The sequence below is a fragment of the Puma concolor genome, chromosome F2 (assembly GCF_028749965.1).
Source record: "Puma concolor isolate L17-30 chromosome F2, mPumCon1.1.hap2, whole genome shotgun sequence".
Classification (NCBI taxonomy): Eukaryota; Metazoa; Chordata; class Mammalia; order Carnivora; family Felidae; genus Puma; species Puma concolor.
Genome location: NC_141684.1, coordinates 4,011,798 through 4,026,945, shown reverse-complemented (window position 1 = coordinate 4,026,945; position 15,148 = coordinate 4,011,798). Strand labels below are relative to the sequence as shown.

The 15,148-nt window shown below is 61.4% G+C and overlaps 1 protein-coding gene across 6 annotated transcripts in view; it reads right to left on the bottom strand.

The window, feature by feature from the left end:
• Nucleotides 1-2,617: 2,617 nt before the first annotated feature.
• TRAPPC9 (trafficking protein particle complex subunit 9) overlaps nt 2,618-15,148 on the bottom strand; it is a 568,037-nt gene continuing 555,506 nt past the window's right edge. For all 6 annotated transcript variants that reach the window (XM_086696009.1, XM_086696010.1, XM_086696012.1 and 3 more), the window contains 2 exons: nt 3,793-4,013; nt 2,618-3,246 (listed from right to left, as the gene is read on the bottom strand). In XM_086696009.1, coding sequence (XP_086552135.1) covers nt 3,079-3,246; nt 3,793-4,013 — 389 coding nt within the window. In that variant the 3' untranslated portion in view covers nt 2,618-3,078. The remainder of the gene's footprint in view (nt 3,247-3,792; nt 4,014-15,148) is intronic.

Here is a 15,148-nt window from a genome sequence, read left to right as displayed (position 1 = left end):
ACGGCAGCCTGGACACGGGGTCCCTGGGGCCAGATGCTGCAGGGGGACCCTGTGCCTGGGGAGGAGGTTTGGGCCTAGAGTTTCGGGTCCCTGGGAAGCTCCCCGGCCCCCAGGCCAGCTGATGTAACCCCCCTGCCCCGGCCAGGAGACGAGGCAGCCGGTTCCCTCCCTGGCTTAGCCAGCGAAACGGCCTTCTCACAGCGCCTTCTGATGCCAAGTGCGTGGTTCCCACCCCAGCCAGTTCCCCGCTCTGGCCCTGGCTGGGTGTCCTGCAGGTCAACTTAGCTCTGACGTGAACTACCGGGAGCTAGGTCAAGGGCTCAGTCCCATAAAACGACCGCCACTGCAGACACTCTTTGCAAGTCCTGGCCGCCTGTACTTCTGACCAGCCAGCTACAAACTGGGGTTCCCATGAACCCCTCCTCAGGTCCCAGGGCAGCTCACAGAACCCAGGAAGATGCTGCTTATGTTTACCGGCTTATTATAGGAGATATTACAAAGAGTACAGATGAATGGCCAAATCAAGAGGTGCACAGGGGAGGTCTGGAAGGGTCCGGGGCTGTCCCCTGAAGCTGGGATGACCCCCTCCAGCACGTGGATGTGTTCACCAAACAGGAAGCTCTCTGGAGCCTAGAGTTCAGGGAGTTTTGCAGAAGCTTCGTCTCACGGGAACAACGGGTCCTTAACTCAAGCTCCAGCCCCTCTCTGCCACCACCCACCTGATGGAGGGGGTGGGCCCGAAAGTTCCAAGCTTTTAGTCATTCTGGGTCTTTCTGGTGACCACCTCTCATTAGAACAAAAACACACCTATCACCCAGGGAATCCAAGGGACGTAGGAGGCCTGTGCCAGGAAGTGGGGGCAGCGGCGGGATATCATTGCTATGCCACACCCAGCCCGTCTCAGAAAATGGCCTTGGGCAAGCCCCCACTCCCCATCCCTGCCTCCAAGATTCCGGGAAACTTCCAGTGCCCCGGGGATGATGGGGAAGCATTGGCTGCCGATCTGGTAGTGCCCGGCAGGCGGGCAGCAGGAACCAACTCCGGGGGATGGAGTATACACGCAGGCTGGGGGGCCCCGAGGCAGGCGCTCTCTTGCTACTATGTTCCATCACTTGCCCTTTCCCTTCCCTTTGACCCTCACTCTCCACAGGGCTGGGGGTGGGGGTGGGGGCTCCTCCTAGACATGCTGCTTGGGCTGATTCCTGTCTCAGGGCTTGCTGCGGGGACTCAGACACGGACCCTTCCTGGGTTGGCCTCTGCCGAAAAGCTGAGGCTTCCTCCTGCCTGGGAGATTGGAGGCAGGGGGTAGGGGTGGGGCTGCTCAGAGCAGAGCTCAGTGAGAGACGTGTCCTGTGAGGGTGGACGCTGAGGAGCCAGGCGCGGGCCACCACGGTCCCCACGGGAGCTTCGTGCGATCTCAGTCAGGTGCCCCTCCCCTGGGCGGCACGGGCCTGCAGGGCAAAGCTGGGCTCTGGCCCCACTCACCCTCGTGGGAGCCGCTAAGCAGCCTGACCTCAGGGCCTGGGCCTGGATGCACATCCTCAGAGTGAAGTGTGGGGGAAGGCGGCCCCTCCTGGCGGTCTCCTGGGTGCCGAGGGCTGCAGCAGCAGGGAGGACCCCTGTGGGGTTCTCATCCCACTCGGCCATCTCCTGCCATGTGCTCCAGGCACGTGGAGACTCAGTTCCCTGCCCCCCCCCACCATGAGGGGGATGGTGCCCCTGGGCCCAGGGTAGTTGGGGAACGCACAACAGGGCCACATGTCCCAGCCACGCTTGGCACAGGGGGGCATTGACCGGATGACCTCTTATGAGGTTGGGCCTGTAAAGTTCTCCCCACTCCGAACCCGCAGCTTTGATCGGGACCAGGGGGCTCTAGACCCCCTCAAAGAGCACCCACCTCTCAAGTCACAGGGTCCCCCTGGGTCAACGCACCCAGGCTTTCCTCCTGGACGGGTGACGGGTGACCGTCCTTCCTCCTCTGTCCCTGAGGGTGAGTCCGTGCCATACCCGCTGTCTGGGTGGCCTCGTGGAAATAGGGTGGCCCCAGAGTCCCACCCAGAGAGCAGTGTGTGGCAGACAAAAAGCAGTGCTGGTGGGGCAGAAGTGGGGCGCTGGGGCCCGCCAGGTAGGGAGGGCTGCAGGTAGCAGGTGGCCCCGAGGGAGCGAGGAAGAGGGGAGTCCTAAGGGGACAGCCGCCCTCACCAGCCAAGGGCTGCGGCGGTCTCAGCAGGGCTTGTTCCTTGGGGCCAAGGACGCCCAGACCAACGTATACCTGCTGTCACTCCCGAACGTCCTCCGAGGGAGTGGAAGGGGAGAAAGGAGAGGATGTGGTGTGGATCCCATGAGAGAAAGTGGGAGGCCGAGACGGCCAGAGCTGGGGAGAGGGGCCCGAGTCAGTGCTGTGACAGGGGCCGGGGACCCAGGCCCAAGGAGCGCATGCACAGGGCAGGGCTGGGGTCGCAGAGACAGACAGACACAGACCCGACCGCGTGGGCCACCAGCCACGTGTGACATGGGGATTTCTGTTCCGTGTCCCTACCGGAGTTGGGGGCTGATGGGCTGGGTGGGTGGCCCCCTGACCACACTGGACGAGCAGATGCGTGGATACAGGCGGAGCAGCAGAGAAGCAAGGCGGGCCTTTTATTGGAGAACTTGTCACAGACACACAGACACGCAGGCCTGGCCGGGGAATGGCCCCGGGCCCCCCAACATCGGCCTGCTGGGGGCAGACTCCCTGCAAGCCGTCTCTCCTGCCGGGGCTGCCTCAGGGGGGTCCCTGCCTCACGTGTGCCGCCTTTTCCTCCTGGCTGGGCTGCGATCCCCAGGTCCCGGGAGCAGGTGCAGGGACCCCGGGACCCGGGCTGGGTGGGTGCTGCGCTCTGGGGTTTGGTTAATGCCAGGCTCCAGTGGAGGGTCCTGCTGGCCAGTCCAGGAAGGGGTGAGGCTGCCGTGTCTGGGGCGCAGGAGAGAGGGGAGGAAGAGTAGGGGCCGAGACTGGGGCCGGGTGGAGGGAAGGCGGGGGCCAGGCCGGGCCAGCTGCGCCCACAGGAACAGGGACCCCGAGGGGGCGGGAGGGGCTCAGGCCTGTGCGTCCAGGGCCCGCACGTGCACGCTGGGCAGGCAGAACCAGGATGGCGGCAGCTCCTTGCTCGCACTGTCCTGGTGGAAGTGGATGTGGAGGAAGAAGTCACCCGTGTACAGGAAGAGCAGGGCTCCGAGGCAGGCCGACTGGCCTGAGGGCTGCACCTGTGGGGAAGAGGGAGCGATGTCAGCCCAGAGCAGCACAACCCCCAATGCCACCAGAAGACCCCTGAACCTGCCTGGAAGTGGGGGCAATGGGGTGGGGGGGAGGGCCCCCCCAAGGGCTTTCCTGCTGTGCTCCCCCAAGCAGGTGGCTGTCCCTCTCTGAGCTGTAGCTTCTGGCTTTGGAAGGAGCATATAGCACTTCCCTCCCTGGACCATCCGGGGGTGCCGGCAGGGTGGGGAGTGGCTGGGGTGAGGTGTCATTTCAGTGGCGTGAGGGCTGCTCTCGGTGGACTTCCCCGGTTCTCCTGGGCCGCAGGCTGCCACGAAGTGGGGGGCGCTGACCGAGAGGGGCAGGGGCCGGGGATGACGGCAGTAAGGCCCCAGGTCTCGCCATCCTGGTTCACGGCCAGGACTCAGTACACAGAGAAGTGAGCTACGTGAGGCCCACGGTGAGTTAGGGAAGTCCCCGTCCTCACCAGGGGAAGGCAGGGGGCACCGGGACAGTGGCCGTGGGGGCCGCTCTGGGGCTCACAGACCGCCACGCACCGCGTCAAGGTAGAAAGTGCTGGAGCCCACGAAGGAGACGGCGTCATGCAGGTCATAGTTGTGCACGCCATTCTGGTGGTCCTGGAAGGGGGCCACGGTGAGGGCGAAGGGCCCCACGCTGCGCGGGCTCTGGTTGGTCAGCCGCACCTCCAGACGCACAGGGTCGCCCACCCGGCAGGCTGCAGCCTCACAGTCACATGGCTGTCCGTCCACCAGCACATCTGCAAGGGTCACAGGACACGAGAATGTCAAGGGCACCGCCCAGCTGGCCTTGCCAACCAGCCAGCCAGCCATCCAACCATCCATCCATCCATCCGTGCATCCATCCGTCCATCGATCCATCCATCCATCCATCCATCCATCCATCCATCCATCCATCCACCCCCTCACTTGCTCCCCCACGAACGCAGCCAGCCCCTCAGTGTAGGCTGAGTGCTGGGACACAGACATGTGGCCCGGTCCTTGCCGTCCTGATGTGCAGGCTGGAGGAGACACGTGTGGGCACCAGATCTGTAACCCAGAGGGTGTGTGCCATGCTGGAGGGGCCCCGGGTCATTTAGGGGTCTCCCAGATGCTCCTGCCTGAAAGGGCTGAACCGAGATGGCAGCCCATGGGGGCTCCTGCAGGTGAGAGAGACTCAGAACCGCAGGGCAAGACTGTGGCAGGGGTGGCGCACGGTGTTTGTAAGATGAACAGCCAGTAGGCACCTGGCTGGGCCTCTGCCACACACACTGTTGATTCACACGCAGAAGGGCCTGCCCAGCTTCCCCCAGACACCCCAGAGGTGACAGGATGCCAGCTGGGGAAAGGTCTGGAACCCAAGGAGCAGAGCAGGGATTGGGGGGCAGAGGTGCGGGGGAGACGGGGGTGGGGGCCGGTGGACTGGAAAGTGCCGTGCTGGGACCCCCAGCCCCCCGGAGCCCCAGCACATCCCAGTGGGATGATGGGAGGGGCGGTCTGGGGGACCTGCCTGGAGGCAGGGTCGGGGGCACAGGCTGGGATCTGAGCAGGAGACGTTCTCAGGACAGGCAGATAAGGGGAGAGCAGACCCCGAGGAGAACCCCCGTGAAGATGAGGCAGAGACTGGGGGCCGCAGCACGAGAAGCTGCAAGACGCAGGAAGGAGCCTTCCCCGGGGCCTCCGGAGCAGAGCACAGCCCCGCGGCACCGTGACTTCGGCCTTCCGGCCTCCAGACCCTGCTGCGTGGAGCCCACAGGTGGTAACTTCTCACGGTGGCCCTAGACGCCGACACGGCGGGTCAGGAGGTCGTGGGGGTCAGGGAGCGGGTCCTAAGGCTGCATTGGGACCTTGCATCACCCGGTACCGGTGCGGCTGCCAGCCCGCCTCACCGACCTCTCCCTGTCACGTCCACGGGCCCATGGAGGAGTGACGTGACCACAACCCACGGGTGTGCACGTCCTCACGCGTGAGGACTGCTTGGAGCCACAGAAGCGCTCCCGCCCACCCCGCCGTGTAACGATTCCTCACGTGCTCATGAGCGTGACCCCGTCATCACCACTTCCCATGGCGGGGGCCGGCTGGGGTCGCCAGGTGGCCGTGGCGAAGACCCTCCTGCCCGGCAGCCAGGGGGCCCGGGCATCCACATGAGGCTGATTCCTCACTCGGGGTCCTGGAGGCGCAGGCTTGGGGGAAGGTCAGGGTGGCCTGCCCTGGAGTGGAGGGGGGGAGATCCTCCCTCCAGGGCGAGTGCGGTCCTCAGGGAGCGTGTGCATCTGTGCAGCTGACCCTGCGTGGCCAAGCCAGGGCTCGGAGCACGTGAGTGTGTGTGTGTGTGTGTGTGTGTGTGTGTGTGTGTTTAAGAGCATGCAAGTTATGAGTGGGAGTGTGTAAGTATTGCATGGGGGGAGCATGCGTGTGCGTGTGTATGAGTGTGCGTGGGAGTGCAAGTGTGCAGGTGAGTGACAGTGTGGGTGTGTGTGTGTGTGCACGAGTGGGAGTGTGCGTGTGAGAGCGTGGGTGTGGGTGGGGTGAGTGTGCGTGAGGGGCAGCGTGCGTGTGAGTGTGGACAGAGAGGGGGCGCGCCCGGACGGGCTCCGTGGGCAGCTGGGTGGGGGGAGGGAGCTGCGGGTCCAGAACCCCCCACATTTCCCACCAAGTCCATTCTTCCAGCAAAGCCTTCTGAGATGAAGTGCCCCCCACATCCTTTGTTTCTTGAGAATCACAAGCTTTTACGACACGTTACGGAAAACTTGGGAAGTTCATAGAAACAGAACTCATTTTCTGATAAGCCCCCATAATCCCAGCCCTTCCCCCAGCCACACTCAGCGTCCCAGTGCCGACTTCCACGTGTCTTCAGTACCGTGGCCCGGTAGCTGCTCTCTGGGACCACGGAATATAAGCGTGTTCCACATGTTGCTGTTTCCGTGAGCACATTTTCAAAGCCTGCAGGCGATTCCATTAAAGCAATAAACTAATCTACCCACCCAGCCCCACGCAGGCCGTGTCCACTTTTTCGGTATATAAATATCCCCAATGCACACATTTTTATACTGAGCTCTGTCTGGATTCCTGCCTCACGTTCCTGGGATACAGTGTCGGGCGTGGACACGAGTGAAAATGTCTCTTGAGAGTGTGGGTGTGGGGCGCCAGTGGAGACTGACCTCCAGGAAGCCCCAGGGCCCGCCCCTTGCCCACCCCACATCTCCAGGAGGAGAACCTACTTCCTGCAGCCCGCCCCAGATCACTGGACAACATTCACTCGCTCTAATGTTCGCCACCCGCCCCACAAGTCCCACTAGCACCTGCAGCAAAGGTGACAGGAGCAGAGAAATGCGCAAGTCCCAGCCTTCAGAAAGTTCTCAGTCCAGACAGGCAGGCCACGAGCTGGGCCACGCTGAGCCACACAGCCAGGTGTGCAATGTCGGGGTGGGGGGGCTGCTACACGGCCCGGAGGACAGGCTGTCACCAAGTGCAGGCACAGGCCAGCCCGGTAACCCTAATGTCTGCTCAACACTGAACTGGACGTGACCCGGCACCACCTAAACCTCTCGAATCAAATGGGGAAAATGGAGGGAGCAGGTGTCAGGGCGCCTCGGTTGGTGGTTCCATTAAGGGAAAGACACGATTATGTGCAAATCAGTGAAGGGTGGCTGGCTCATTACATCTCTGCTCTTTTTTTCCTTGCAGAGAATTGTGTGGGTCGCGGGCTTGCTAGGGCAGCTAAGGACTGGCCTCTGGCTCATATGCAGAGTGGCCCCCAGCCCGCCTATGGGTGCTGTTAACCCTTCCCTGGCCTCCAGCTATGTCTGCCTTCCGCCTCCCACCCCGGCAGGGGACAGGGGAGACAAGGCTCTGCACGCAGCTACTGGTGGTGACCTTCCCTCAGCACTCTCCAGAAGGAGCAGGGACTTGTGGCCAGGCCAGGGCAGCAGGGGTGGGGGACGGGCCCCTGGCTAAGCAGCAGGCTGGGCTGGGGTGTCAACTTTGCCTTGACCCTTCATCCTGGGAGAGGCCTCTGCCCACCTGAGTGTCCTTCACCTCATCTGCAAAGCTGGGATACTGATCCTGGCGTCAGAGGCCTGGGGTAGGGCTGAGGACCAGAGAGAGAACAGAGGACCCAGCCAGGCCTTCCCTGCCCTGGTCTGAGGTGAGCAGTCCCTGCTGGGCCCCCAGATCTTTGGCTCTTACTCGTAGATGTGACTGTTGGGCCCCTGGGAAACAGGCTGTGGCCCTCCAGAGGGGCAGGACCCACCTGTCTTGCCACCTGCTGGGTCTTCCCTCACAGGGTGACAACTGTCCCTGTCATCCTGGCCTGAGGGCTGTGTCCTCCCTCACAGGGTGACAACTGTCCCCACCATCCTGGCCTGAGTGCTGGGAGTCCTGCACCCAGAAAACCCCTGGTACCAGGCAAACTGGGAGCGCAGGGCGTGCCCCGCCAGACCTGACACCCATAATGACTGCCAGGGTCAAATTAGGGAACTTCTGCGCTCAGAAAGCAGCTGTTTCCTTCCTTTCTGCAGTCCAGCATCTCAGATCCGGGCAACAAACCTTCCCAGGTCACTGGGAGGACACAGCGGGGCAGAGCAGAGGGCTGTAGTTCCCTGAGAGAAGGACAGGCTTCCTGAATCAAGAAGGGTGGTGAGGCCGGTCTCCCCTGGGACCCGGGGGTCGGGGGCTGTTTCAGAAACCTGCTGAAGATAAGCCCAAAGATGCTGGGGACGTGGAGGATGCTGGCTGTGCTCAGGTGGGGTCTGTAACCCCACTGGCACTGCTTCCCCAGCACATGCCGGGCTCTGGCTCTGAACCAGGCCAGCTGTGTCCCGTCCTGGGAGGAGGGCCCTTCTGGGCACAGCGGGCAGAGGCGGCCGGGACCAGAGGAGAAGACTGACCTTTCCGCCAGTGGTTCACGGGACTCACCGGGAAGGAGATGGGGTTGGATAACTAAATACTTCTCAAAGGCGAGCTGTTCTGGAGTCATTTCTAACGTGCCGGGGAGGGGACGAAGACCACCCAGTCACCACGGGCCTGTGGCACATGCTGGGCTCGGCTCCAGCTTCTCGGTTCGAGTCCTGTCTGCAGAGGCCCCTGTGAAGGCCTCCCCTCCAGGTCAGCCCGCTGCCCTCACACGGGGAAGGCGGGTGCAATGTCTACCCGTTCACGGCAAGACTGGGACCTTGAGAGCCTGGGACCACGGCAAGACTGCGACAAGGAGCTCCCGCTCTGTGTGCACAGCGGACCGGCCAGCCGGCCCCCTCAGGTGGGCGGGGACAGCAGCATGTGTGATGTGTCCCACGCGGGCGGCACGTCCCCACTCGAGTGTCCCCCACGACCAACATGGTGCCTTTCTATGGCGTGTGGGGTGGGCTCATCTGGGGTCGGCGTGAGTGGGGCCTAATTTCCCCCCTTGACCTCCAGGGCCACCTGCCCCGCTTCCCCCCACACTGGTGGGGGCACCCCCCACGTCCCTCTGCAGGCGGGGTGGGGTGATCCTGCCATCTGCGTCTGCACCCGCCACTGCCTGCCTTCTCTGAGCCTCGGCTTCTGCTCTTTTAGCTGGGAGAGCAGAACGCGTTTCGGGGCTTTTGTGAGAATCGGGTGTGTGTGAGCAGAGCTGGGGGTGCACAGTGGCCTCAGGGCTGCTCTGAGTGGTGCTGTTACCACCGTGACTGGCACCCACGCTGGGGGTACAGGTCAGGCCCGTGGGGCTGTCACACCACTGCAGACTCCCAGTACCCTTCTTCACCTAGAGGACTGGGTGTTGCTGGGGAGTGGGGCCTTGGCAGCGAGGGGCTAGGAGCCAGCGACAGAAGGGACAGACGCGCAGCCTGTGAGCCCGCATGGCCAGGACCCAGAACGTCCCAGCCTCAGGGAAGCGGAGCCCCGGGAGGGGCGAGCCCACAAGGCGCCCACCTGCCCCCCCCCCCATGCCAGCGACAGGTGCCCAGCAGCTGTGCACGGGGCACCCCCACCTGGGAGCAGAGAGCAGGACAGACAGGTCTCTGGCTTTGGAGGGTCCCACCTTCCAGAACCCTGAGTCTGCTTTGCTGCCACAGGGATGGTGTGGAGACAGAATAACGCCCCTCTAAAGATGTCCACATCATAATCCCTGGGACCTGTGGAATATGTTCCCTCGCGTGACAAAGGCACTTTGCGGCTGTGATGAGGTTAGGGATCCTGAGACGGGGAGATGATCCTGCAGTATCGGGTGGGCCTGATGTCATCACAGGGGCCCCGCCTTGCACCCGATGGTCACACGGAGGCCACTCCACCTCGGCACCCACACCCAGCCCATTGGCACGACCGCTGGTCAGTGGCCACCACTACCTTCTCCACCCTGGCCCTGGCCAGCTTCCTGGCAGGCCTCCCCGTGTCCACACTTCCTGTTCTACCCTTTTCCACACAACAGTCAAAGGGATGGTGTAAAAATGCCACTCGATCTTGTCACCCCCTCGGTTGACCCTTGGCTGGCCTGTGGCTTCTCTTTATACTCAGAATGAAAGGGAGGTTCAATCAGACCATGGCTACTGACCCTGGCTTCCCAGGCCCTGCGTGGCTCCAGCCAGGGTCCCCCCACTTCCTGCTCTAACCACACGACCTCCTTCCTGCCCCTCCAGCACGCCCGGCACGCACCTGCCCTGGGCTTCTGCACCTGCTACCCTTGCCACCTTGGCCCTGTCCTCAGGCTATTTCGGACCACTCAGTGAAAAGTCTTCCTATCCTTTCTCCTCTTCACGACCCCTCCGTCACCCTCGACATCTTATCTCTTGTTTACCCATTTGTTTAATATTAACTGTGTTCCTTCTTCCCTGGACACTCCGGGAGAACTGGCACCTGCTGTGTCCCCAGCACCAGGCCAGGCGGGCACTCGCTGTTTGCTATCTGCGGGGTGACTGAGAGGCTGGGTGAAGGAGTGCATGTGTGCGCTTTGGGGCTGGCCACGCCCTGCCCCCTTGAGGCCCCCAGTCACTCGTCTGTAACTTGTGACTCAGGGAGACTGGGCCACGTCCCTGAAGTGCCCTGTGGGGAGGACGTTCAGATCAACCTGCCACTTCCTGGCTCCGGGTCCCTGACTCGTCCACCAAGCTTTCGTGGAGGACATTATTCATGCAGGAGAATCTCATGTTGTAAGAAATCTCCTGGGAGCAGATTAGTCTCTTCCCTCAAAGCATTAAATCGGGTCCACCTTCTCCCTCCGCCCCCGGCCCTGCTTCTCCTTCACTTTTAATACCAGCCAGAGTCACGGACTTAATTTTGTCTGGCCCAGAATTCTTCCCGAAACCGCTGCCACGTTTATGCTACAGCACGTCCCCGGGCTCTGGCAGAAGCACAGACTATAAATAGAAGCAGGGATGAGGGAAGGGCCCCGGGGGGCCCACTCTGGAGAGGCGCGAGGAGGAAGAAGCTGCCGGTGACAGCCTGCTCTTTGGCCGAGGGCAGCCACCGTTGGGTGGGGGTTGAGGTGTGGAGCGAGCCACAAGACGGGGGAGAGGTGAGCACCCCGGGTGGGGGTAGGAATCTGGTGTTGCCCCCACCTGCTGGTGTCTTACTCGGGGCTAAGCCCTCGACTGGCAACCTCCTGTCCCTACTGGAGGGCACACAGAGCGGTGTGACTATTGCTAAGGGACCCTGAGGTGCAGGAAGCTGATGCAGCTGCCAGGGCCCGGGCCCAATGGCCTGGACCCTGGAGAGCTTGCTGTGGGCCAGTGAGGTAAGCAGGGGCTGCCCCCAAGTCCCCAGGGGAGACCACCCGGACAGGGAGCCCGTCATCCAGGTCTCGGAATCGGCATGAGAGACCGGGGTCCCGCTTCTGGGACAGGTCTCTGCCCTCCAGCGTCAGTTTCCTATCTCTCCCCAGGAGGGGCCGGAGCAGCTCTGCTTGGCCACGAAGGCTCCCGGGAGGCAGACACGGGGCTAGTTTAGGTCCCTGCCTGGGTTCCTGTCAAACGCTGACTCTGCTGAGCTCTGCTCCAGTTCGCAAGCGGTGCCAGGAAGGAGCAACCTGTTCCTGGTGCCTTGGAGATGCGGAGGTATGGTCCTGGGGATGCACCAATCTACTGCGTGCATTTCACCCCAGAAGTTTCCATGATCTGAAGAAGCCCAGAGAAGGTAGAAAGTGCAGTGGAAGGGGCTTGTCCCAACTCGGCCCCTGTAGCTAGGCCTCTGGTACGCCTGGCACTGGCTTCCCTGTTCTTGTTGGTTCCTCGAGCACCCGCTGTATCCTAGCTCCTGCTCGAAGGCTCCACGGCATTGTCTCATTCAGTGCCCGGAACAACCCGCCGGGCCGGCACCCTCGCTGGTGTGGACAGTTTTGGGAGCTGGCCCTGCTGCGCGGTGGTCCAGGCCGAGCTCCCCCTGCACCCCTGCACTCCAGAGCTTTACTGAAATATACTTGACAGGCCCCACGGCTCTTCCATTTACAGGGGACAATTCAATGTTGTTAGTACATTTCCAGAGCTGTGCAGCCATCACCACGGACGATTTGAGGATGTTCTCATCGCTCCAAGAAGAACCTCCATTCCCTTAGCCTCACCCCCCCACCCCCCCCCCCCATTCCCCCAGCCCTGAATGACCACTGACCGACTTCCTGGCTCTTCTGGACTTCACCAGGAGGAGAATCACGCATATGTGGTCTCTGTGTCTGCCTGGTTTCACTCAGCATCCTGCCATTGAGGGTCATCCTTCTTACCACAGGACAGGGCTCCCGTGTGGACATACCACACCTTGTTCATCCGTCCGTCCGTCCGTCACCAACATTTGGGTTGTGTCCACCGACGTCTGTCAGGAGCAGCGGTACCGTGGACTCCCATGGGCACAGTCTGCGTGGATGCGGCTCTTTGTCACCCCAGGGCACATACCTCGGAGTCGAGTCGCCGGGTCACATGGGGACTATATTTAACCCGAGGAGCCAGCAGGCTGCTTTCCACAGCAGTGGGACTGTTTCACATTCCCACCCGCAGTGCACGGGGTTCCGGTTTCTGCACAGCCTCCCGACACCTGCTGTAGTGGCCCTTCTGGTTCCAGCCGCCCTAGTGGGGATGAAGGAACATTTCCCGATGGCTTCCTGGGTATTTCTGGTTTGGCCATGTCTGGTCATGCTGCACCGGCCCTTGCTGCCCCACGGGGTGGGTGGGTGTTCCGAAGGGCTCTTTTGTGAAGTCGTTACTCACCCTGCATAGCTGTGAGAATCTTCTGGAATCCCAAGCCCTTAGCTCCCACTGCTCCCGGAGCCCAGGACCAGACCCTGGGACAAGCAGGGACCGAGAGTGTGGCTGCAGGCGAGGGGCAGGTTGGAAGCGGGGGTCACAGAGTTGCAGGGGGGCCTCCGCGAGGAGAATGATCCCGAGGATGTGCAGGTCAGAGGTAGGCAGGCAGGCAGTCAGGCTCGGCTGCGAGGCCCACGGTTGTCTGTCCAGTCTGCTCTGTGCAGAGAGGCTGTGTGAGGGGTCACGGGCAGGGGCGTGCTCCTGGCCAATCAGGAGACATCTGCTAACCAGCTGTGAACAGCCCTGGGGGTTCCGACCCACAGTAGACTTTTCAAAAGAGAACTTCCTGGCCGTGCTGTGTCCCGAGTGTCTGGCTTTCTGGGTCTGGGGTGGCGCTGAGCATATAATGGCGATGTGCCCGCGTCCACAGTCTCACCCAGAGCGGGCAGCACAGAGGAGGAGGGAGGGCAGGAGAGGAAGCTGGGGCGGGACCTCCTGAAATACCAGTCTGCCCCAAGATCATGTGCAAATCACCTTCAGGGGTAAAAAGGGTGGACCTCTTGCTCAACTGGCTTATGTGACAACCGGCTCATTTCTCCTTTAGGACCAGGCTCCCACGGCCAGCTGAGCTCAAACTCCTAGCAAGGACGCCCTCCCTGCCCTCCCCCCACAACTCGCCTCTCCCTGCCTTTGCTGACGGCAAGAGATGGGATGGCCAAGTAGACTTTAGGCACAAGTGTCTAATTTGGGATAAAGAAAAATTCAAGGACGTAAGAACAAAGCAATAGACACCAATTAGGTGAAGACCCAAGAACAGCTGAGGTGTCTCAGGTTTTGGAAGTTAAAGCAGACGCAAAACTTAAACTTCAACTTCACAGGACACACGTTTTTCTCGTCCACATAAATTTGGGGCGGGCCTAAGTTTTACAGTCACATTTGATTCAGGTGAGGCGTGGCTCAGGCATTAATTGAGAAGCTTTGTCACTCTTTAAATGAAGTGAAAGAACTTCAAGTGGACAGACAAGCGAATCCTGGGATGGGAGGAGAGGTAAGGTGAGGCCCCGGGTTGCACCCTCCTCCCTGGCAGCAGCTGGGCGGCTGTCCTGGGGCACATCTAGCAGGCAACTCTGCAGTTTCCAAGAATCCAGTAAAAAGTGGAGAATTTTCTCTAATGCCAATGTACTAGTCAACTGCCATATCTTTCCTCTTTACCAACAAGAGCCAAGTAACTGACCTTTTCTCTTTGGCTGTTAGGAAGCCCAGAGCCAATGGTGTACCAATCTAGACCACCACATCGGCCCTCAGTGAGCCGTGTTGTAGTCTATACACGTACACACACGTGTGCACACGCACACACACACACACCCTCTCCTACAGGTCTTGACCAATTATGCCAAATGTGGTCCCTTTTAGTCAAGGAATTTCCGGTTTAATTTTGCTGCTTTCTTGTATATTGAGAGAGGATTTAGAAAAGAGGTTAGAAGCATGGACACGCCCAGGAGGGGGGGTGATGGTGTTTGGGACAAGGGTATTGTGCCCACAAAGGCCGCGCACAGCCTGGGGAGGGGGTGACAGACCACACAGCCCCCTCGCTGTTCCTGCGGCTCTGTGAGCCTCCAGCACCGGGGGAAGCGAGTCTTTCCGTTGGGTGTGCTGCTCGGACGGAGCTGGCTGGAGATGGACAGTGGCCGGCAGGAGGAGGGCCGGCTTGTCTGCCCAGAACCACAGTGCTGTTTTCGGAGAGCTCAGCTCCCGGGGTTCCTGCGGGTCACGGGGCTGGAACACAGGCTCTCTCTGCCCCGATCGGCGACTGTCAGGGTGTGCACCAGATGAGGCCGGAGCTCTGCTCTCAATCCACCAAATGGCATGCATTTTTACCAGTTATTGAGGTAGCTAATTAGTTCATAAACCAGAATGCCTCCTCCTCGGCATCCAGGGAGGGAGCCTGTTCAAGGCCCACACGTGTAATTACCCTCAAGTGGAGAACAGCTCCTGAGGAGCCGTTTGGCTCTCTTGGGTAAATAATTTACTTTTACAACTTTTCATTAAAGATTAAAGGGAATTAAATTAAAATTAAGGCGGGTTGGACTGGCAGAGGAGGCCCGTGCCACTCAGAATTCTCTCACCGAGAGGCTCTCCGGCCTCCTGAACCCGGCCGGCCATCAGCACGCCTGGCACAGGGCGTCCAGTGCTGCGGGGGGGCTCAGGGGGCAGAGTCCAGGGTAGGGGTGGGGGCAAGCTCTGGCAGGAAGGGAGCACTGCCCCCAGCAGACAGGTCTCGGGCTGCATCCTGGCGCGGCCCGCGGCTGCCTGTGGACCGCGGCGAACCACCGCCTCGAACACAGGGAGAAACACGCGTCCCCAACACCGCACACCGGTCTGGGGTCCCAGCCGCAGACACCCTCCACAGCCTCCAGGCCGGTGCTCTCAGGCCACACAGGTAGATGGCAGAGCTCAGATGCCAAGTGGAGGGCCAGGTGAGCCCCTTCAGAAGCTGCTTCCTCAGCTGAATGCGGGCACCACGCCCGCACCACCTGGCACATGGAGTGGAGGAGACACACGAGGGCGAGGGCGGAGCCTGCCCAACAGGCATGGGGGCCTGGGGCAGGGACAGCAAGGCAGTGGCTCGGAGCACACTGACACGGCTACCTCGGTGGCAGAGGCTGTAAGTAAGGGCAGAGCCCCAACCCGGG